This window comes from Crinia signifera, chromosome 6 (genome assembly GCF_055691185.1).
Source record: "Crinia signifera chromosome 6, ASM5569118v1, whole genome shotgun sequence".
In the NCBI taxonomy this organism is placed as follows: Eukaryota; Metazoa; Chordata; class Amphibia; order Anura; family Myobatrachidae; genus Crinia; species Crinia signifera.
In genome coordinates this window covers 3,929,432-3,954,151 of record NC_139222.1, presented here as the reverse complement: position 1 = coordinate 3,954,151, position 24,720 = coordinate 3,929,432, and the positions used below count along the sequence as shown (strand labels likewise).

The following is a 24,720-nucleotide window of genomic DNA, read 5'->3' as shown; positions in this document are numbered from 1 at the left end:
CATTTCACTACTTTAATACACATTTCAATGCATTCTGGTGCATTTCAGTCCAAAATCGGGTGCCATCGCATCGCATGCCATCGTATGGCATGCGATGCGATCGCATACGATTTTTGAGCTAAAATGCTCAAACATCGTATCGCATCGTATGCCACTACATATGGCATACGATGCCATTCGATGTTTTACCGATTTTTGACCAGTTTTGCTCAAAAATCGGTAAAACATCGTATCGCATCGTATGACATCGTATGCCACTACATATGGCATACGATGTTATGCGATGGCATACGATTTTTGAGCAAAAATAGGCAAAAATCGGTAAAACATCGCATCGTATGCCATCGTATGCCACATGCGATGTGATGCGATTTTTAGCATACGATCTGCATACGATGCAGGTCGTGGGAGCCGTGATACTCCACAAGTACCCTTAAAGAGCTTCGCTGATTGGTGCCTCGGACCCCCTGGATCCGCCTCCAACCCGATGTTCCCTGTGGGACCCATGGACCCTGAAAAGGAAACACACACAAATCAAATTAATGAAAACCAAAAACAATTCTCTGCAGTACAAATCCAACCAGTAAGCGGTTATTAAATGCCGCTGCACGGAGACATGATTTTTACCGCTCCAGTCGGACGTGGTACCAGTAGCTCCTGACACCCGCTATGATAATCCAACAGCTGATCGGAGACGGCTCTGCCTGTCACGTGCGCGCACACGTGACCGTCTTGACTGCGACGTAAGTTTCGCTGTGGGCTTGGTCACACGGCAGCGTGCTCTTTCTGGCTCTTTCTGCCCGGTTGTGTATCGATGTATTAAAAAAATGGCCAATCACATTCATTTATTTTTTTAGTGGCAGTCATCCATCTAATGGAATGTCTCTGGGTGAATAAGCCCTACCCCGAAAATAAGCCCTATGGTGATTTTTAGACTGAAAAAAAAAATAAGACAGTGTCTTATTGTCGGGGAAACACGGTATGTGCTCACTGGCTAAGCTGGATGGTGGACACAGGTCAGACTTGGAGGGTTGGAAAGCACCGGTGGACTATCCGGTCTTACAGGAAACACACGTACACATTCGTAGGAGCAGGATAATGACATTTAATGACATATGGAACAAGTGGATAAAGTCTCTCCCTCTGCACAATATATGGGGGAAACCAATAATAATTCACCAAGTAATAAGTAAGAGGGGAACAGATACATGAAGGCTAATTCGGATCCACAATAATTCACAGTAGAATATGTATAAACATAAGAAATGAAGGTTTAATATACGAGATACACAATCGCACTAATCTACTAAAGAAATTCACAGAAAGGTATCACAGGTGTAGTGACAGCGGCGTCACAGGTGCAGCGACCGCGGCGTCACAGGTGTAGTGACCGGGGCGTCACAGGTGTAGTGACCGCGGCATCACAGGTGCAGCGACGGCGGCCTCACAGGTGTAGTGACCGCGGCGTCACAGGTGCAGCGACGGCGGCGTCACAGGTGTAGTGACCGCGGAGTCACAGGTGCAGCGACGGCGGCCTCACAGGTGCAGATTATGCTACTTATTTATGTAGCACCTTCTAGAAGCTAATAGATAGGGGTAAGCCCAGGGCTGTCCCCGGTGCCCCTGGTCGGTGGATACAGGACTGATGGCAATTTAACATGGGCTACTATGGAGCTGCGAACAGCCAATCAGCTGCAGCGCTCCCCCGGAGCCCGCTCCTGATTGGCTGGGGAAAGACCTGGTGCATGACATCACAGGGATAACCCTCAGTATAGGGAAGGAGCCGCAAGTGTAAGCCCCATCGGTTTGTTTTATTGTAACTTGTGGATTCCTACTTTGGAACAAAGAGGACCGATCTCTGCCATGGGACAAGGTGAGTATAATTTCCTTTCACTGGTGCTCCTATGGATTCCTCCTGGAGAAGAGGACTGGCCTTCGGTGCACCCTGTAGGTAAGTATGTGTGAGTGATTGTAGTGTGTATGAAACTCTTATTTTCTATGGTGTGTGTGTGTGAATTATTGGACAACTGGTTACGTTTTGGAACTGCAAGACCCAGCGGGCCCTTTAATGGCCGGCATGCAGGGAGGCTTTCACGGACTTGTAGTTCCACAACTTAGCCATGTGTAAATTTTAGAGTTTTAAACTATTGATTTATCAGCCCTATGCCCACCACCCAGGGGCACCGGGTACAGCTTTAGGCTTCAGCCTAGGTAGGGGGTGGTACGGAGGGGGGAGGGTCCTCACTCCCCCAAAGTCCCAGGTTGACCAGTCAGGGGTTTATGCTTTGGCCGGGGAACTTGTATAAAAAGTCTTCCCCGGGTGTGGCATTACCGTGCTGGCTGGGCCTGGTTATAGAAACACAGGGGACCCCTAGTCATTTTGTCACCCGTATTTTGGGAACCAGGACCGGCCCAGGAGCCTGGTGATGGTTATAGAAATACAGGGAGACCCAATGAGATTTTTTTTTATTATTTATTTCTTCTGGTATTTACAGGTGTCTCGTACGTATTTGGTTGCTGTATTTCTTGCACCTAAATCCAAACAGCTAAGAAAATAATAATCGGAAGACAGCGGCAAGATTGTCAATTTGCCATATTCTCCATTCGTATTTTTAGACCATATATGGCCGACCTTCATAAATTTACCCCATAGAATCTGATTGGTAGAACTCCCATCTTATCTAAATTTACCCCTAAGTACTTGGAAATAGTTTCTGACCTATATGAGTCTTCTCATGTCTATTAAGATGAGATTTGCATGTAAAACATTTCCCACACACAGAGCATGGAAACGGCTTCTCTCCTGTGTGATTTAGTTGATGTCTAACAAGATGTTGTTTGTGTTTAAAACATTTCCCACACACAGAGCATGAAAATGGCTTGTCACCTGCATGACTTCTCTGATGTGTAAGAAGATTTGCATTCAAGGAAAAACATTTCCCACACTCAGAGCATGAAAATGGTTTCTCACCTGAGTGAGTTCTCTGATGTCTAACAAGATCTAATTTCTGTGTAAAACATTTCCCACACTCAGGGCATAGACATGGTTTCTCACCTGCGTGATTTCTCATATGTCTAGCAAGATGTGATTTCATGGAAAAACATTTCCCACACTCTGAGCATTGAAATGGCCTCTCGCCTGTGTGACTTATATGATGTTTAAGAAGATGTGATTTCACTGAAAAACATTTCCCACACAAAGAGCATTGGAATGGTCTCTCACCTGTGTGCTTTCTCTGATGTTTAACAAACTCCGATTTGCTTGTAAAACATTTCTCACACTCAGTACATGCAAATGGCTTCTCACCTGTGTGACTTCTCTGATGTCTAACAAGATATGATTTGTGTGCAAAAGATTTCCCACACTCAGGACATGGAAATGGCTTCTCACCTGTATGTTTTTTCACATGTGCAACAAGATATTTTTCCTGTGTAAAACTTTTCCCACACTCACAGCATAGAAATGGTTTCTGACCCATGTGATATTTCAAATGTCTAGCAAGTTCTGATTTGCTTGTAAAACATTTCTCACACTCAGTACATGGAAACGGCTTCTCACCTTTGTGACTTCTCTGATGACTAACAAAATATGATTTACTTTTAAAACATTTCCCACACTCAGTACATATAAATGGTTTCTCACCTGTGTGACTTTTCTGATGTCTAATAAGATCTGATTTTTGTGTAAAACATTTCCCACACTCAGTACATGGAAATGTTCTCTCACCTGCCTTAGCTGGCTGATGGGTAATAATCGGGTTGTTCTGTGTAGAACCTGTGTAACCTTTACAACGAAGCAATGCACCTTCTTTAATAGAGGTTACAGATCTACCAATACCAGAGTGATCAGGAAAACATTTCTCATGATCGGAAAGGTCAGACGATATAACTGGGGCGATAGGATTTTCTTCCATTTGGATAATATCTTCTATTTCACTATCTGGAGATGAAACAAGGTGATCCTCGGAGACATTCCGGCTGTTACATCCATCTGCAGGGAATAAAATGTAACAAAGCCAAATAACAATAATTAGCGATGACATAAGATTACACGGCTTTGGAAAACTGATTGAAAGACAATATAATATTTAAATAACACAATGATCTCAGGAGGTGACCACCAAGCAGTAGTCTGGTGGTGACAAAGCCCTGAGAAGCCCCACAGATCCACCAGGAGCACTAATACCATATAAGGTGGAGGAGGGATAATGGTATGGGGCAGGCGGAGGAGGAACAACGATACCGGGGCTGATGGAGGAGGGATAATGGTATGGAGGTTTATGGAGGATGAGGGATAATGGTATGGGGGGCTGGAGGAGGCATAATGGTATGGAGGCTGGTGGAGGAGGAGGGATAATGGTAAGGAGGCTGGTGGAGGAGAGATAATGGTACGGGGCTGGTGGAGGAGGGATACAATGATACGGGGGATGATGATGGAGGAGGGATACAATGGTACGGAGGATGATGGAGGAGGAGGGATAATAGCCTGGGGGATGATGGAGGAGGGATAATGGTATGGGGCTAGTGGAGGAGGGATAATGGTACGGGGGCTGGTGGAGGAGGAGGGATAATGGTACGGGGGCTGGTGGAGGAGGAGAGATAATGGTACGGAGGCTGGTGGAGTAGGAGAGATAATGGTACGGGGGCTGGTGGAGGAGGAGGGATAATGGTACGGGGGGCTGGTGGAGGAGTAGGGATAATGGTACGGGGGCTGGTGGAGGAGTAGGGATAATGGTACGGAGGCTGGTGGAGTAGGAGAGATAATGGTACGGAGGCTGGTGGAGGAGGAGAGATAATGGTACGGAGGCTGGTGGAGGAGGAGAGATAATGGTACGGAGGCTGGTGGAGGAGGAGGAGGGAAAATGGTACGGAGGCTGGTGGAGGAGGGATAATGGTACGGGGGCTGATGGTGGGAAGGAGACTGTCAGATCTCTGGGCTGGTAACACAGTGACATAGTAACATAGTAATTAAGGCTGAAAAAATATGTTAGGCCATCGAGTTCAACCTATCTGACTTGTAACTACTGACTTGAGTAAGTCATATCTATAGGATTCCCTTAGTGCAGTGGTTCCCAACCCTGGTCCTCAAGTACCCCCAACAGTGCATGTTTTCCAGGTCTCCACACAGAATCACAAGTGGCATAATTAGCTCCACCTTTATGTGTGTCTGAATAATATGTTGTTGCCATATTAATCGGCTTGCGGAGAAATTAAATATCATCTTGATACTACCATGTAATGTAGTTATAAATGGAATGGGTATATAAGTTAAATGTTTACAGAATGGAACAATATTTGTATTTATGTAGTTTGTGCTGGAAGGCAAAATTGTGGGCCAATGTATATTAGACAGGCTGTATTGTATTGTAGACAGGAGACACTTGCAAGTAATCAGAAGAATCCCCATGTAACAATTCAATCTGATTGATCTCTCTCTCCCAACACAATCTAGGTTTCCTGTAGCCCCAAGGGAAACAAAATGTCAAGGACACGCTCGTTAGTAAATAGAGGTGTTGCTTCCCCAGTCATATACACCATTGTTAACTAAGTTAAGCTAAAACATTTGATGTACGCCACTTCCCAGGATATAAATTGAATAGAACAAAACCCACCTGATATGCGAACAGATATGTAGGCATGAGAGTCAATTAACCCCAGTCAAACCTGTAATATACATCTAACAAATGCAAGCAAACTATTGTCCAGTTATATTACAGGACAAGATACAACTGTTTATAGTCACACCCTAGAGGTGGAATAAACCAGGCGCACTTCAAAGAGAACAAACAATGTCAAAATGCCATCAAACACAAGGTCCCACCATGCCCACATCCTATAACATCTGAACAAACAGGAAGACCATAAAACTTGACATCTGGGAATATCAATAATGCCCTGAGAACAGGCAAACTCAATGGGGAAAGTCTGTAATATAAGGGAGGTGTGGACAGTTAGTAGTCAGTTCAGACCAGAGGGACAGCTGAGAAGGAAGGTTTCCTGAGACGTCAGGTAGTTATTCACATTTACCCTCAAAATATTCTTGCAAGTGTATAGTATGTGTATTGTGTAGGTTAGTATAAGTGTTTTGTTTGTTATGTAGGTACCATAAATAAGGAAGCGTATAGTATTATAGGACTTATTATCATTGTGTTTCTTATCTTGTATTATTTGTGTATCTAGAATAAAGTATCATTTTAATAGAGCTGACATTCCGTGTCTCGAATTCTCTTGTTGGGATCTCTTAATATCTCATAAGAGATCAGTATATGTATATCTTGCACTATATTGTATAGGGACTGCAAGGTTGGTTGACAATTGTATTCTGTAACATAATTTTCACATAGTCAATGAGCTGGGATAAAATATATGTGTAAAGTATATTTTAATGGTTTAGCTCCCAGACAGTAGATATAGCAGTATTTACCCTGTGGGTCAATCACACTTATATGTATCCAAACGTTTATGTGAAGTACATCTCTGTGTGATTGACTAGTGATTATATTGCCCCTCTAGTTACAAGTCAACCTATCTTGTAGGCCTATTATAGTATAAAGGCAGATATTAAATACATAAAGTGTTGTATCAATATATAATATAATCTATATCATATGATATAATATATATATATACACACACACACATCAGAGAGACCCCAAACTCTACAATTGGCGACCACGAAGGGACAATTGGAATGATCAGTATCTATTTTAACTGATACAATATTTTTAGAAGCAACACAAAAGGCTAGACGCCTGTTGCCAAATGTACAAGATCACAGTGGAATAGGTTGTAAATGAGACAGATCTAAAAAGGCCTAAAATATAGAAATCAAAACACTGGTGTTAGAGTAACTTATCAGGCTAGCGAACAGATAAGAGAGGACACCACGTGTAAAATTGTAGTAAATATTATTCCCAAATAAACATAATTTGTGATTCTTAGCGATAGAATACATTTAAAGGAAAGGGAATAAAACTGTAAAATGGCTACAATGTCAAATATTGACAGTTTTGTAGTGAAATACATCACAAAGCAAAAGTGTACAGACTTTGCTTGTGATGCAAAATTGAATGAAAACCCCTGGAGCTATGTCCAGGGATTGTTTGATGATGAAATCAAATCATCAAAGAAAAATAAACAGAAAGGCATGGCCATTGCAGGCTTGTATGCAGCATGTATGGCTATGAATACCAAGCTAAGCAGTTTAGCTGAAACCCTCCAAAAATGTAGGGAAGAATCTAATTTAAAAGAAACAGAAAACAAGGAAAAAATAGAGCAGTTAAATGTTCAACTTAAAACGTTAACAACACTTAATGACATGGGTAAAATCTCCCAGAATGAAGTCATTCAAAAGCATAAAATTGCTCAAAGAGAAGCAACAGAGTGTAGGAAAGCACTAACAGAGGTTACAACAGAAAGAGATGAAATAATAAGTGCTTATAAAGTTATGCAGAATCATCTTGCAGAGTGTATGAAAGGAAAGGTAGTTGACCATGCCCCTTGTATGGACAGGGAGATGCAGCTTAGACAGGATGTATCTGTTTTAAAGGGACACATCGCTGCAAACACTAAAATAGGAGCTGCAGCTACAGGCCCATGTCCTGTATATGCATATGAAAGGGAACAATGGGACCCAAATCATGAGGAGAGAGAGAACTGCTGGGGAGAGGGGAATTCTAATGAATATACCCCTAGGTTGCCCATAGCAATGGGAGAGTTTGCAGAGTCAGCAGGGAACAGGGAGTGCTCTATATTAATAGGTGAAGGGAGTAGTGATGAAGAGCAGACGGAAATAGAGACTCACAGGCCCTATAGACAACCAGCACTCCACACTGAGAGTAGGGACACCCTACTGGGGTTCAATAGCGAGGGGGAGGCCATTCACTCCAGGGCCCCTAGCGCCAACCACCCCCCACAACCCATAAAAACACTTATGGGAGTGGCAGATATGATTGGGAAAATGAATTCAGGTGAACACATCACATCCCATGCAGTTAATGTCCAGCAGAGATGTGAACTGCTAGGAATCAGAAACATCACTGACCAGGTTAAGGTATTACAATTAACAATCCCCTTAGCAGCCTGGAGTGCTCTGCCCGATCTAATTAAAGAAGGAAAGGGTACATATAAGGAAACAATAGAGGAGCTTCAAAAGATAATAAACCCTTCAGTGTCAGGCTCAATGGTAGCATATGAAATTAAACAGCAAATTGAGGAGAACCCATTAATATATGCAAATAGGTTATGGGCAGCATATAGTGCTGGAAACAGCAACAACAACAACAAGAACAGCAAAGATTTTAAAAATTTGTTAGTGCATAACTCACATCCAACAATAAAAGCTAAGTGTGAGCACTTGATAGACACCACAAAGCATAGCTATGATAAAATAATGGGGTTAATGCAGCGGTCCTTTCAAGCAGTTCAGGCCAGTAAACAACGCAAAATGGCAGAGAAAAATGACAAATGTTTTGTAAAAAGGGTTGCAGCATTACAGCCAGAGAACAGACATGTGGTAGTTGAAGGGCCCCAAGTTCCAGGAGAAGTAAATACTCCCTTTAATCCACAATGGAACACAGGGTCACAAAGGAGAGGGGGAATGTTTAAAAGCAGACCCATGTTTAGAGGAGGAGGAAGAGGTTACCAAGGCCACTCAAATGATGGTGCTTGGAACCGACACACGGCTTACCCACAACACTTTGGGGACAGAGCTAAGGACTCAGAGTTTAAATACCAGGGTCCCACTTACACTGAGCTAAGACACCAGCTACAGGCCATAAAGGAAAAATATGACAATTTAGAAAAGGCAAACAAAATGCAGCAAGCCGACCCACAAAAAGATAAAAATTGACTATCAGTGGCCCCAAGGATAGTTGCACCAATCACTTTAGATAGGTGTGGGCGCCCACAAGTCTCAGTTATGGTCAGGGGCCACCAACACACAATGTTACTAGACACAGGTGCCGCAATATCTATCCTACACGATGACCAACCACAACGTTCACCTCTGTCAGCAGGCAAAACAATTCACCTTCAAAGCTTTGCAGGAAATAATGTAGATACCGTATTGTCAAAACCTCTTCCAATACAAATAGGAGATGTGTCTGCTATACACACGTTTGCATTAGCTTCACTGCCTAATGAGACTAATTTGTTAGGGTCTGATTTTATGATCCCTAATGGATGTGTATTGGATCTGACTAATCTTTTACTCCTGCAAAGTCCTCCTAACACAATGCCTGAGATTGTAATAATACCAGATTCCCATGTTATTGCAGAGGTAAAACCCAACAATGCTAAATACAATGTACTTGAGGCTAATGCTAATCACCCTGACAAAGACTTAATTCTGCCATTGCTTGAAGAATTTCAGGATGCCTTTGCTAAACATAAACATGACTGTGGAAAGGTAAACAGATTGATTGATGTCAATGGTCCTGACCCTCCCCCACAAAAGCAGTACAATTTCCCACAAGAGGCTATATGCTTCATTCAAGAGACAATTGACTCTCTGTTAGAGCAGCATGTAATTAGGCCATGTGTATCCACAAACAATGCCCCAATATGGCCAGTAAGGAAACCGGACGGTTCCTGGCGTCTTACAATTGACTACCGCAAGCTCAATGGCCTCACTCATAGCTGCGCACCTACAGTGGCATCAATGCCAGACGTCCTGAAAATGCTAAGCCCAGAACATAAATGGTTCACAGTCTTAGACATTTCAAATGGTTATTGGTCACTGCCTCTATCTGAGAAGTGTCAGTACAAATTTGCATTTACATTTCTGGGAAAACAATATACGTTTACGTGTCTTCCCCAAGGGTACCATAATAGTGCCAGTTTCTTTCACACTGCCATGCGAGATGTTTTAACGGACTTTTCTTCCCATAAGAATTTGTTACAGTATGTAGATGACCTCTTGCTAGTGACAGAGACAAAGGAAGAGCATCTCCGGTTACTGAGAGAACTCCTCGGCATCCTCAAAGACGCAGGTTTGAAGTGTAACCCATCTAAAGCGCAACTCTTGTGCGACTCGGTTTCCTTTCTGGGGATCAATGTCACATCTGATGGGAGAGCAATATCGGCAGATAAGGTAAAAACCATCCTTCGTCTCCCTCTTCCTGTCAGCATCCCAACACTGAGATCCTTCCTGGGGTTGGTAAATTACTCTAGGACTTTTATTCCAAACTTTGCGCAAGCATCTGCACCTCTCTACACGCTCCTTAAAAAGGATGTCAAATGGGAATGGACCCCTAGTCACACAAAGGCAGTGGAAACCTTAAAGGAAGCACTAGCTAGTGCACCTGCCCTTGCAAATCCAAACCCTCAGTTACCTTTTCACATAGAGACAGCAGCAACAGAGACAGCCATGTCGGCAGTCTTGTCACAGGACATACATGCACAACAAAGGCCCATAGCCTATGCATCAAAGTTGCTAACACCTGTGGAATTAAAATACTCTGCATGTGAAAAACACCTTCTGGCCACATTTTGGGCAGTGAAATTGTTCACATACATGATAGGCCTTAACCCAATCATCTTACATTCCACTCACACACCAACAAGGTTCCTCCTCACAGACAGGATCAAAGATGGAAATGTTTCTAATGCCAGATTAGCTCACTGGGCTCTTTTGTTGCAGGATAGGGACATTACAGTGAAAGCTACTGCCAGCCCATCTGCTTGCGCATATGGACTCATTTACCAGGGAGTACCACACACATGTGAATTACCCCCAGCTGACCATTCAAAACATTTCTTTAGAGCAATGTCACAGGAGGCTACAGCCCCTGAACACATCACTCAGATATTTACGGACGGCTCATGTTTTTACATAGAAGGGTCACCCCATGCAGGTTTTGGTCTGTACATACTACAGCCTCAGACCACACCACAGTCTGTGTCTCGCTCTTGCGATGTAAAGTCTGCACAGTATGCTGAGCTGGCAGCAATAGCACATGCCCTTGAATTGTTTAAAGACCACAAAAATGAGATTGCATTGTACTCTGACTCAGCATGGGTATGTAACGCCCTTACAGAATTTTTGCCCTTTTGGCACACACATCAGTATACCTCATCTGATGGAAGCCCTCTGAAATATGCAGACCTCCTCATGTACATAGTGTCTTTGGCACAGAACCTGGCACATGTCCCCTGGGTTTGCAAAGTCAAAGGACATTCCCTCACATCACCACACCATGAGCACAATGAAATGTCTGACCTGTTAGCCAAACAAGGGGCACAAGAGGGGGAGCCATGGCAGATACCAAAAGCAAGCACAGAATCAACTGTGTGCCCTCTTGTATGTGCAGTAACAAAAAGGCCAGAAATGGTAAATGCACCAGACATTGCAGAGATTCAAAGGCAGGACCCTGAAATTAAGGAAATCATTCAAAAATTTAGAAATGAGGAATTAAATTTAACAGAGGGAAACACATTGGCAAAATACATACACAACCTTACATTAACCAAGGACAAGGAGCTCCTTATCCACAACGGGGAAGATGTAACATGGGTGGTCCCAAGAGAGTACAGACATGAAATGATTTATCTTGTACATGACCTCCCTACAGGGGGACACCAGGGTGTAGAAAAAACACACCAGAGACTAAAAACAGTAGGTTGGTGGCCAGACATGGGGAAAGATGTACAGCAATACTGTGACAACTGTGTGGTATGTGCTCAAGTTAACCCAGCGCCTAGAAAGATAAATGCTCCCTTGAGAATACAGAGGAGGGAAGGTCCCTGGAATGCATTGCAAATTGATTACATGGGCCCTCTGCCGGTCACAACTAAAAGTAACAAATATGTGTTGGTTGTGACTGACTTATTTTCAAAATGGGTAGAAATTTTTCCTACTAAAAATAACACTGCTTTAAGCACAGCTAAAATCTTGGTTGAGCAGATTTTCACACGGTGGGGTCTTCCAGCATCAGTTGAATCAGACCAGGGCTCACATTTCACAGGAAATGTGATGCAAAGTTGCCTAAAGATGCTGGGAATAAAACAAAGCTTCCACATTTCATATCACCCAGAATCTTCAGGACAGGTAGAACGAGCTAATAGACATATCAAAACAATGTTAAGAAAGCTTGTGGACATAAATGGCAAGAATTGGGATAATTTGTTACCCCTAGTGGCAATGGCGATAAGGTCCACACCATCATCAGCCACTAGATTAACGCCCTTTGAGTTAATGACAGGAAGACAAATGAGGCTGCCTGAGCATCTCTGGATAGACCTGCACACCCCCACTATTGATAGGCTGTCCATGGACCAGTACCTTACAAAACTGGAAAAAGCACTCACAGAGGTTCATCTGTTTGCAGCACAACACCTAGGGAAAGCGCAGAGAAAAGCTAAGGCCTGTTTTGACAAAGGGGTAAAGGAGAATTGTTGGGAAGTGGGAGAAAAAGTTATGCTTTTAGAACTCCGCCCCACAGAACATTGTCTGGGCAAGAAGTGGAGAGGACCATTTGTAATAATAGATAGACTGAGTCCCTCAGTGTATAAAATCAGAATCAAAGACACAAAGAAAGTGCAGGACAAATGGGTACATGCCAATCAAATGAAACTGTACAAAGGAGATGGATCAACTGAATAATTCACATTTCCTCTCCTCATACAATTTCATCTTTCTTCTCTCCTCATAATTGTTTTTTTTATTATTTTACAGGAAAATGAGAATCCCAAGTCTGATCCTGTCGTTTCTGATGAGCCTCCAACTCCAGGGTACCAGTGAAATTAATATTTCAATCAGAGTGGAAGCCAATCCGATCCATTGCGGAGAGGGAGAATCCATCCTCCTTCCAGTGTCTGTACACGGCACAACGGGAGAACAAGTATCCTGGTGGGGCCCAGAGCATAAAGGATACAAAGCCTGGGATAATGGAAGCGCAGGAAACTCGCCACAGCATCGCGGTAGAGTACACGTTTTCCCAAATGGATCCTTATTGCTTAGCCACGCAAAGCTCACAGACACAGGAACCTGGACCTATGGTTTCATCATTCCCATTCCTACATATGGAAGTCCACCCACTGTGCAAAGAACTTATGTCCCGGGAAGCATCATGCTTAATGTCTCCCGAAAGGTAGCCCCTAACCCAACAATTGCCACAACCAAGGGAACAATATTTCCATCTCCTACGCCAATTGCATGCCCACAAACCAGTGAAGGGCCCATGAGTGGACTTACGGCTACTTCCATTCCTGGTTCCCTCATAAACAATGTAAAATATATTCATGTGCCAGTAGTCCTCAACTTGTCAAAATGGAACATGGCAGAATTCGGTCATTGTGTAAATAGTAGTGTTTCTTTGTTTTACGCTTCCTTATTAGTAGATATTGTTACTTCTCACCAGAGCAGAACTCAAGACCCGTACACAGGACAGGCTAACCCTCACCAAAAAGGTATTTTTAGATCTAGAAAATTACAAAGCCTAGATGGCATCATTGGATCCATCCCTGGACTGTTTGGTTCCGGGATGTCAATTTGGAATAGGGCTGATTTGGAGGTAATCCGCAGACACGTGGGAAATTTTGAGCAGAAAGAGGGGCAATATGTCCTGAAGCCTGTCCTGCAGGGTATTGAGGGTCTGGCCAGTGAAGAAAAATTTACTGTTTATAACATGCATGATATAGCAAGATTGTTTTCAGAGACCCAAGCCAAGATCAATGAAATCATTGAGCTCAACAATAGGGAAGCCACACAAAATCATATAGGTAAAGAGATCATATGCACTGCATATGGTACTTATGTCCTCAATACAATCACACATGTAATTAGAGACATACAATCTGGTAGAATTCCTGATATTTTTAGAGATAGTGATCTGACCAAGTGGTATTGCTCACAATCTAACACTGGACTTGGGAAAAATACCCTGAATGACGGTTGCAGACCCCTGCCTATCTCTACGATCCGGAACTTAGGTGCTGTGACCCCACACCCAAACAGAGGTTCACCTCATTGCCACAACAAGCAACATCCTTGTGCAGTGAATGATATACTGTATGTTTCCTTTACAATCTCTCTCCCAGTGTTCGAGCCAGACAAAGCTGTCTTTGATAAACTGTGTACTGTCCACTCTATTGGATATTTGGAAAAGGACATTTACAAAGAGCGGCTGAACCTTCCAGAACTGCTGGTCCAAGTCAATGACACATGGAAAGTACCGCATACTGCTTGCTGTGCAGTCAAGGACAATCGATATTTGTGCCGCTGCAATGTTTTTGAAATTGAGACACCAATCTGCGGTCTGGAATCAAGTACGCCAAGCACCTTGCTTACGGATATAAATGGACTAAACTTCACTCACAGCAAAGCTTTGAGAGAGACCAGACACAGTACAAACACATCGGCCAGCTACACGACCAGGGACGTTGCATGTCCAGTGCAGCTAACGAAGTGGAGAACTCCAACAACTAAGGTTACATACAACATGAATGGACAGTACTGCGTGGTCACAAACCACAAGAAGTTCTGGTATGGGGGAAAGTCGTGTCCAGTGCCAAACCCAAATTTCTGTTTCAGTCCACATGAGTATACCTCTATTGGTCAGACTGTAATCACCCCAATTCCTGTTTATGAAGAGGACATAAATATTGATAGTGAACCAGAAATCTCCAATCTTGGAGAATATACACCTGCGTTCAACATACACATAGACTCATTAACCCTAAATTTAGAGAAACTCCTGGATAGGAAAGACACACACATAGTCCAAATTAATAACATGGTCAAGAAGGCAGATACCACCCTGAATGAATTACTTCATGATGGAGATTTTGAAATCGCCATGACCAACACCTGGCTTGAGTTGAGTTTAAAGGGCTTGTTAATCGGACAAACAATCTTGCTAATCACTCTAATTTTACTAATATTATGGCTTAAACGTCTTATGAGACATGAACGTAGGAAACTTGAAAACCTGATAGACGCTAGATATGTGCAATCATTATCTTAATGTATGTGTGGCCATCAGCATCAATTCTCCTGGCCACAAGCGGGGTACTGTTGCCATATTAATCGGCTTGCGGAGAAATTAAATATCATCTTGATACTACCATGTAATGTAGTTATAAATGGAATGGGTATATAAGTTAAATGTTTACAGAATGGAACAATATTTGTATTTATGTAGTTTGTGCTGGAAGGCAAAATTGTGGGCCAATGTATATTAGACAGGCTGTATTGTATTGTAGACAGGAGACACTTGCAAGTAATCAGAAGAATCCCCATGTAACAATTCAATCTGATTGATCTCTCTCTCCCAACACAATCTAGGTTTCCTGTAGCCCCAAGGGAAACAAAATGTCAAGGACACGCTCGTTAGTAAATAGAGGTGTTGCTTCCCCAGTCATATACACCATTGTTAACTAAGTTAAGCTAAAACATTTGATGTACGCCACTTCCCAGGATATAAATTGAATAGAACAAAACCCACCTGATATGCGAACAGATATGTAGGCATGAGAGTCAATTAACCCCAGTCAAACCTGTAATATACATCTAACAAATGCAAGCGAACTATTGTCTAGTTATATTACAGGACAAGATACAACTGTTTATAGTCACACCCTAGAGGTGGAATAAACCAGGCGCACTTCAAAGAGAACAAACAATGTCAAAATGCCATCAAACACAAGGTCCCACCATGCCCACATCCTATAACATCTGAACAAACAGGAAGACCATAAAACTTGACATCTGGGAATATCAATAATGCCCTGAGAACAGGCAAACTCAATGGGGAAAGTCTGTAATATAAGGGAGGTGTGGACAGTTAGTAGTCAGTTCAGACCAGAGGGACAGCTGAGAAGGAAGGTTTCCTGAGACGTCAGGTAGTTATTCAGATTTACCCTCAAAATATTCTTGCAAGTGTATAGTATGTGTATTGTGTAGGTTAGTATAAGTGTTTTGTTTGTTATGTAGGTACCATAAATAAGGAAGCGTATAGTATTATAGGACTTATTATCATTGTGTTTCTTATCTTGTATTATTTGTGTATCTAGAATAAAGTATCATTTTAATAGAGCTGACATTCCGTGTCTCGAATTCTCTTGTTGGGATCTCTTAATATCTCATAAGAGATCAGTATATGTATATCTTGCACTGTATTGTATAGGGACTGCAAGGTTGGTTGACAATTGTATTCTGTAACATAATTTTCACATAGTCAATGAGCTGGGATAAAATATATGTGTAAAGTATATTTTAATGGTTTAGCTCCCAGACAGTAGATATAGCAGTATTTACCCTGTGGGTCAATCACACTTATATGTATCCAAACGTTTATGTGAAGTACATCTCTGTGTGATTGACTAGTGATTATATTGCCCCTCTAGTTACAAGTCAACCTATCTTGTAGGCCTATTATAGTATAAAGGCAGATATTAAATACATAAAGTGTTGTATCAATATATAATATAATCTATATCATATGATATAATATATATATATACACACACACATCAGAGAGACCCCAAACTCTACAATGTGCACCTGCTGGGTGACCTGGAAAACGTGCACTGTTGGGGGTACTTGAGGACCAGGGTTGGGAACCACTGCCTTAGTGGCCAAAAATGCGTCCAGTGTTGATGTAAAGTCAGTAACAGTAGTTGCTGTAACCACCCCACCGGCAATGAGATCCAGAATGTTACTGCTCTAATGGTGAAGAATCCTCTTCTTGATTCAGTACAGAATTTATTTTCCTCGAGCCTCAGTACCTGCCGCGTGTCCTAAGTATAGGCCTGTTACTGACCAATCATCTCCCAGTTCCATATGATTCCCAATCCTGTATATGTACATAGTAATCATATCACCTCTCAGCCTCAGTACCTGCCGCGTGTCCTAAGTATAGGCCTGTTACTGACCAATCATCTCCCAGTTCCATATGATTCCCAATCCTGTATATGTACATAGTAATCATATCACCTCTCATCCTCAGTACATGACGCGTGTCCTAAGTATAGGCCTGTTACTGACCAATCATCTCCCAGTTCCATATGATTCCCAATCCTGTATGTGTACATAGTAATCATATCACCTCTCAGCCTCAGTACATGGCTGCGTGTCCTAAGTATAGGCCTGTTACTGACCAATCATCTCCCAGTTCCATATGATTCCCAATCCTGTATCTGAACATAGTAATCATATCACCTCTCAGCCTCCGTTTCTCCAGTGATAACATATTCAGCCTGGTATAACCTATCTGTGTATTCTAGTGATTGGCATCCCTTGAATCCATGCCCCTTTTAATGCATGCCAGTGTCCAGTTTGCTTTTGCTGCTGCACTTGAGCAGTGTGCACTATTACCCAATTTTTCATCTATGATGACCCCAAGTCCTTCTCTACAGCAGAATTCCCTATAATAACTCCATTTAGCCTATAAGAAGCTTGTTCATTTTTGTTCCCATAATGAATTACTTTACATTTTTCAATGTTAAACTGCATTTTCCACCTTTACAGGTTATTTAAGTCACTTTGTAATGTTCCCACATCCTCTCCTGAGTTAATTTCCTTACTCAACTTTGTGTCGTCCACAGATATGGCAATTTTACTCACTATGTCACTTCCAATATCATTAATGAATATATTAAACAAGTCGGGTCCCAATATTGAACCTTGCCGGACTCCACTTTGGACCTTACCCCAGCTGGAATGTATGCAATTTACCACCACTCTATGTCTCCAATTGTGTAACCAGTTTTTAATCCAATTACAAATTTTATCTCCTAACCCTAAATTACCTAGTATCATTACCAACCTTTTATGAGGCACTGTGTCAAAAGCTTTAGTGAAATCAAGCAGTATTACATCAACAGATTTCCCTAAGTCCAGCCCCCTACTGACTTCCTCATAGAAGCTAATTAAATGTCTGACATGATCTATTTTTGACAAACTTATTATTCCTTCTAATATTTTTCCCACAATGGATGTAAGGCTGACCGGTCTATAATTTTCAGGTTTAGTTTTGCTGCCTTTCTTCCATGTTGGCACTGCATTAGCATACCTCCCAACATGACCCTCTCCAGGAGGGACATATTGCTCTGATTGATGACTGCTGATGTATGAGATACACCAGAGAGTGCAGGGAGGAGACTGGTCAGATCTCTAGGCTGGTAACACACAGTGACATGATGTGAGGGGGGAGCAGGAGTATAATAGGGGCTGATGGCTACTGATGTATGAGATACACCAGAGAGTGCGGGGAGGAGACTGGTCAGATCTCTGGGCTGGTAACACACAGTGACATGATGTGAGGGGGGAGCAGGAGTATAATAGGGGCTGATGGCACCTGATGTATGAGATACACCAGAGAGTGCAGGGAGGAGACTGGTCAGATCTCTGGGCTGGTAACACACAGTGACATGATGTGAGGGGGAGAGCAGGAGTATAATAGGGGCTGATGGCTCCTGATGTATGAGATACACCAGAGAGTGCGGGGAGGAGACTGGTCAGATCTCTGGGCTGGTAACACACAGTGACATGATGTGAGGGGGAGAGCAGGAGTATAATAGGGGCTGATGGCTCCTGATGTATGAGATACACCAGAGAGTGCGGGGAGGACACTGGACAGATCTCTGGGCTGGTAACACACAGTGACATGATGTGAGGGGGAGAGCAGGAGTATAATAGGGGCTGATGGCTCCTGATGTATGAGATACACCAGAGAGTGCGGGGAGGAGACTGGTCAGATCTCTGGGCTGGTAACACACAGTGACATGATGTGAGGGGGAGAGCAGGAGTATAATAGGGGCTGATGGCTCCTGATGTATGAGATACACCAGAGAGTGCGGGGAGGAGACTGGTCAGATCTCTGGGCTGGTAACACACAGTGACATGATGTGAGGGGGGAGCAGGAGTATAATAGGGGCTGATGGCACCTGATGTATGAGATACACCAGAGAGTGCAGGGAGGAGACTGGTCAGATCTCTGGGCTGGTAACACACAGTGACATGATGTGAGGGGGAGAGCAGGAGTATAATAGGGGCTGATGGCTCCTGATGTATGAGATACACCAGAGAGTGCGGGGAGGACACTGGACAGATCTCTGGTCTGGTAACACACAGTGACATGATGTGAGGGGGAGAGCAGGAGTATAATAGGGGCTGATGGCTCCTGATGTATGAGATACACCAGAGAGTGCGGGGAGGAGACTGGTCAGATCTCTGGGCTGGTAACACACAGTGACATGATGTGAGGGGGAGAGCAGGAGTATAATAGGGGCTGATGGCTCCTGATGTATGAGATACACCAGAGAGTGCGGGGAGGAGACTGGTCAGATCTCTGGGCTGGTAACACACAGTGACATGATGTGAGGGGAGAGCAGGAGTATAATAGGGGCTGATGGCTCCTGATGTATGAGATACACCAGAGAGTGCGGGGAGGAGACTGGTCAGATCTCTGGGCTGGTAACACACAGTGACATGATGTGAGGGGAGAGCAGGAGTATAATAGGGGCTGATGGATCCTGACTCCCCTACTGAATAGATATATTTGATTCATTAGTCTGTACTGACAGAGGACAATGTCAGATGTGTAAAAACAGAACAAGTAGAATATGTGACTCACCTGTGCTGATATCTTTAGCGATTTTCTTCTCCATACACCGCTGGTCACCCCTCACATCCGTATCTTCCTCTTCCTGTATATTATACACATTTTATCAATCAAATGTTCTCTCTTCGTAACACAGATCATATAGTGACAGTCACTTTGGTATCCTGGCAAGACCCTAAATCCCACCTACCTGATCCTCCTGTGGGGTCCTGTGATTCTCCTCTGTACAATCCTGGGAATACAGAGGACGGGGACATCTCTCTGGGGTATTCCTGTTACTGGGCCCATCTGTAGGAGACACGCAGTGACTGAGGACATGGTATATATGTGATTATACTGGGAATACAGAGGACGGGGACATCTCTCTGGGGTATCTCTGTTACTGGGCCCATCTGTAGGAGACACACAGTGACTGAGGACATGGTATATATGTGATTATCCAGGGAATACAGAGGACGGGGACATCTCTCTGGGGTATTCCTGTTACTGGGCCCATCTGTAGGAGACACACAGTGACTGAGGACATTGTATATATGTGATTATCCTGGGAATACAGAGGACGGGGACATCTCTCTGGGGTATCCCTGTTACTGGGCCCATCTGTAGGAGACACACAGTGACTGAGGACATTGTATATATGTGATTATCCTGGGAATACAGAGGATGGGGACATCTCTCTGGGGTATTCCTGTTACTGGGCTCATCTGTAGGAGACACGCAGTGACTGAGGACATTGTATATATGTGATTATCCTGGGAATACAGAGGACGGGGACATCTCTCTGGGGTATTCCTGTTACTGGACCCATCTGTAGGAGACACACAGTGACTGAGGACATGGTATATATGTGATTATCCTGGGAATACAGAGGACGGGGACATCTCTCTGGGGTATTCCTGTTACTGGGCCCATCTGTAGGAGACACACAGTGACTGAGGACATTGTATATATGTGATTATCCTGGGAATACAGAGGATGGGGACATCTCTCTGGGGTATTCCTGTTACTGGGCCCATCTGTAGGAGACACACAGTGACTGAGGACATTGTATATATGTGATTATCCTGGGAATACAGAGGACGGGGACATCTCTCTGGGGTATTCCTGTTACTGGGCCCATCTGTAGGAGACACGCAGTGACTGAGGACATGGTATATATGTGATTATCCTGGGAATACAGAGGACGGGGACATCTCTCTGGGGTATCTCTGTTACTGGGCCATCTGTAGGAGACACGCAGTGACTGAGAACATGGTATATATGTGATTATCCTGGGAATACAGAGGACGGGGACATCTCTCTGGGGTATCTCTGTTACTGGGCCCATCTGTAGGAGACACGCAGTGACTGAGGACATTGTATATATGTGATTATCCTGGGAATACAGAGGACGGGGACATCTCTCTGGGGTATTCCTGTTACTGGGCCCATCTGTAGGAGACACGCAGTGACTGAGGACATGGTATATATGTGATTATCCTGGGAATACAGAGGACGGGGACATCTCTCTGGGGTATTCCTGTTACTGGGCCCATCTGTAGGAGACACACTGTGACTGAGTACATGGTATATATGTGATTATCCTGGGAATACAGAGGACGGGGACATCTCTCTGGGGTACTCCTGTTACTGGTCCCATCTGTAGGAGACACGCAGTGACTGAGGACATGGTATATATGTGATTATCCTGGGAATACAGAGGACGGGGACATCTCTCTGGGGTATTCCTGTTACTGGGCCCATCTGTAGGAGACACACAGTGACTGAGTACATTGTATATATGTGATTATCCTGGGAATACAGAGGACGGGGACATCTCTCTGGGGTATTCCTGTTACTGGCCCCATCTGTAGGAGACACACAGTGACTGAGGACATGGTATATATGTGATTATCCTGGGAATACAGAGGACGGGGACATCTCTCTGGGGTATTCCTGTTACTGGGCCCATCTGTAGGAGACACACAGTGACTGAGTACATTGTATATATGTGATTATCCTGGGAATACAGAGGACGGGGACATCTCTCTGGGGTATCACTGTTACTGGGCCCATCTGTAGGAGACACACAGTGACTGAGTACATTGTATATATGTGATTATCCTGGGAATACAGAGGACGGGGACATCTCTCTGGGGTATTCCTGTTACTGGGCCCATCTGTAGGAGACACACAGTGACTGAGGACATTGTATATATGTGATTATCCTGGGAATACAGAGGACGGGGACATCTCTCTGGGGTATCTCTGTTACTGGCCCCATCTGTAGGAGACACACAGTGACTGAGGACATGGTATATATGTGATTATCCTGGGAATACAGAGGACGGGGACATCTCTCTGGGGTATCACTGTTACTGGGCCCATCTGTAGGAGACACACAGTGACTGAGTACATTGTATATATGTGATTATCCTGGGAATACAGAGGACGGGGACATCTCTCTGGGGTATTCCTGTTACTGGGCCCATCTGTAGGAGACACACAGTGACTGAGGACATTGTATATATGTGATTATCCTGGGAATACAGAGGACGGGGACATCTCTCTGGGGTATCTCTGTTACTGGCCCCATCTGTAGGAGACACACAGTGACTGAGGACATGGTATATATGTGATTATCCTGGGAATACAGAGGACGGGGACATCTCTCTGGGGTATTCCTGTTACTGGGCCCATCTGTAGGAGACACACAGTGACTGAGGACATTGTATATATGTGATTATCCTGGGAATACAGAGGACGGGGACATCTCTCTGGGGTATCTCTGTTACTGGCCCCATCTGTAGGAGACACACAGTGACTGAGGACATGGTATATATGTGATTATCCTGGGAATACAGAGGACGGGGACATCTCTCTGGGGTATTCCTGTTACTGGCCCATCTGTAGGAGACACACAGTGACTGAGTACATGGTATATATGTGATTATCCTGGGAATACAGAGGACGGGGACATCTCTCTGGGGTATTCCTGTTACTTGGCCCATCTGTAGGAGACACACAGTGACTGAGGACATGGTATATATGTGATTATCCTGGGAATACAGAGGACGGGGACATCTCTCTGGGGTATTCCTGTTACTGGCCCATCTGTAGGAGACATGCAGTGACTGAGGACATGGTATATATGTGATTATCCTGGGAATACAGAGGACGGGGACATCTCTGGTGTATTCCTGTTACTGGGCCCATCTGTAGGAGACACACAGTGACTGAGGACATTGTATATATGTGATTATCCTGGGAATACAGAGGACGGGGACATCTCTCTGGGGTATTCCTGTTACTGGGCCCATCTGTAGGAGACACACAGTGACTGAGGACATTGTATATATGTGATTATCCTGGGAATACAGAGGACGGGGACATCTCTCTGGGGTATTCCTGTTACTGGGCCCATCTGTAGGAGACACGCAGTGACTGAGGACATTGTATATATGTGATTATCCTGGGAATACAGAGGACGGGGACATCTCTCTGGGGTATTCCTGTTACTGGGCCCATCTGTAGGAGACACGCAGTGACTGAGGACATGGTATATATGTGATTATCCTGGGAATACAGAGGACGGGGACATCTCTCTGGGGTATTCCTGTTACTGGGCCCATCTGTAGGAGACACACAGTGACTGAGGACATTGTATATATGTGATTATCCTGGGAATACAGAGGACGGGGACATCTCTCTGGGGTATTCCTGTTACTGGGCCCATCTGTAGGAGACACGCAGTGACTGAGGACATGGTATATATGTGATTATCCTGGGAATACAGAGGACGGGGACATCTCTCTGGGGTATTCCTGTTACTGGCCCCATCTGTAGGAGACACACAGTGACTGAGGACATGGTATATATGTGATTATCCTGGGAATACAGAGGACGGGGACATCTCTCTGGGGTATTCCTGTTACCGGGCCCATCTGTAGGAGACACGCAGTGACTGAGGACATTGTATATATGTGATTATCCTGGGAATACAGAGGACGGGGACATCTCTCTGGGGTATTCCTGTTACCGGGCCCATCTGTAGGAGACACGCAGTGACTGAGGACATTGTATATATGTGATTATCCTGGGAATACAGAGGACGGGGACATCTCTCTGGGGTATTCCTGTTACTGGCCCATCTGTAGGAGACACGCAGTGACTGAGGACATGGTATATATGTGATTATCCTGGGAATACAGAGGACGGGGACATCTCTCTGGGGTATTCCTGTTACTGGGCCCATCTGTAGGAGACACGCAGTGACTGAGTACATGGTATATATGTGATTATCCTGGGAATACAGAGGACGGGGACATCTCTCTGGGGTATTCCTGTTACTGGGCCTATCTGTAGGAGACACGCAGTGACTGACGACATGGTATATATGTGATTATCCTGGGAATACAGAGGACGGGGACATCTCTCTGGGGTATTCCTGTTACTGGCGCCATCTGTAGGAGACACGTAGTGACTGAGGACATGGTATATATGTGATTATCCTGGGAATACAGAGGACGGGGACATCTCTCTGGGGTATTCCTGTTACTGGCCCATCTGTAGGAGACACGCAGTGACTGAGGACATTGTATATATGTGATTATCCTGGGAATACAGAGGACGGGGACATCTCTCTGGGGTATCCCTGTTACTGGCCCATCTGTAGGAGACACACAGTGACTGAGGACATTGTATATATGTGATTATCCTGGGAATACAGAGGACGGGGACATCTCTCTGGGGTATTCCTGTTACTGGGCCCATCTGTAGGAGACACGCAGTGACTGAGGACAAGGTATATATGTGATTATCAGATGCTGGGTGTATATAGGGGACCCCCATACCTGCTCTCCCCTGTACAATAATTGTCTCCTCTTACCCAGTGATGTGAGGGGCCGGTGATTCTCCATCATCCCGTCCTTGTACAGACCCCTGTGTTCCTCTATATACTCCCCCTCCTGCATGGAGAGATAGACAGTGACATCCTGACACCTTATAGGCACCTGACACACACAATGATACAGTCATCACCCAGACACATTCCCCTGGTGTTATTGTAGAACATCCCATTCCCAGCAGTCACCTCTCCGGTCACATCCCAGTGTTACTGTATAACGTCCCATTCCCAGCAGTCACCTCCCCGGTCACATCCCCCGGTGTTACTGTA

General features: G+C 44.2%; 1 protein-coding gene across 1 annotated transcript; it reads right to left on the bottom strand.

The window, feature by feature from the left end:
- Positions 1-1,085: 1,085 nt before the first annotated feature.
- Positions 1,086-24,507, bottom strand: LOC146009835 (uncharacterized). The gene is made up of 4 exons (XM_083150363.1): positions 24,433-24,507; positions 19,756-19,853; positions 19,578-19,650; positions 1,086-3,991 (listed from the first exon to the last, which is right to left on the bottom strand). Exons 1-4 carry the CDS (start codon positions 24,464-24,466, stop codon positions 2,694-2,696), a joined length of 1,503 nt encoding a protein of 500 aa, XP_083006489.1. The 5' UTR covers positions 24,467-24,507; the 3' UTR covers positions 1,086-2,693.
- Between the last annotated feature and the right edge of the window lie 213 nt (positions 24,508-24,720).

What these genes read in the sequence shown, in the direction of transcription:
- LOC146009835 (XM_083150363.1), bottom strand. Translation starts at nt 24,466, where the DNA reads ATGATGGAGAATCACCGGCCCCTCACATCACTGG. An exon ending in GGACCCCACAGGAGGATCAG is followed by an intron (nt 19,651 to 19,755) that starts GTAGGTGGGATT and finishes TATAATATACAG; the next exon opens with GAAGAGGAAGATACGGATGT. An exon ending in CGCTAAAGATATCAGCACAG is followed by an intron (nt 3,992 to 19,577) that starts GTGAGTCACATA and finishes TATTCCCTGCAG; the next exon opens with ATGGATGTAACAGCCGGAAT.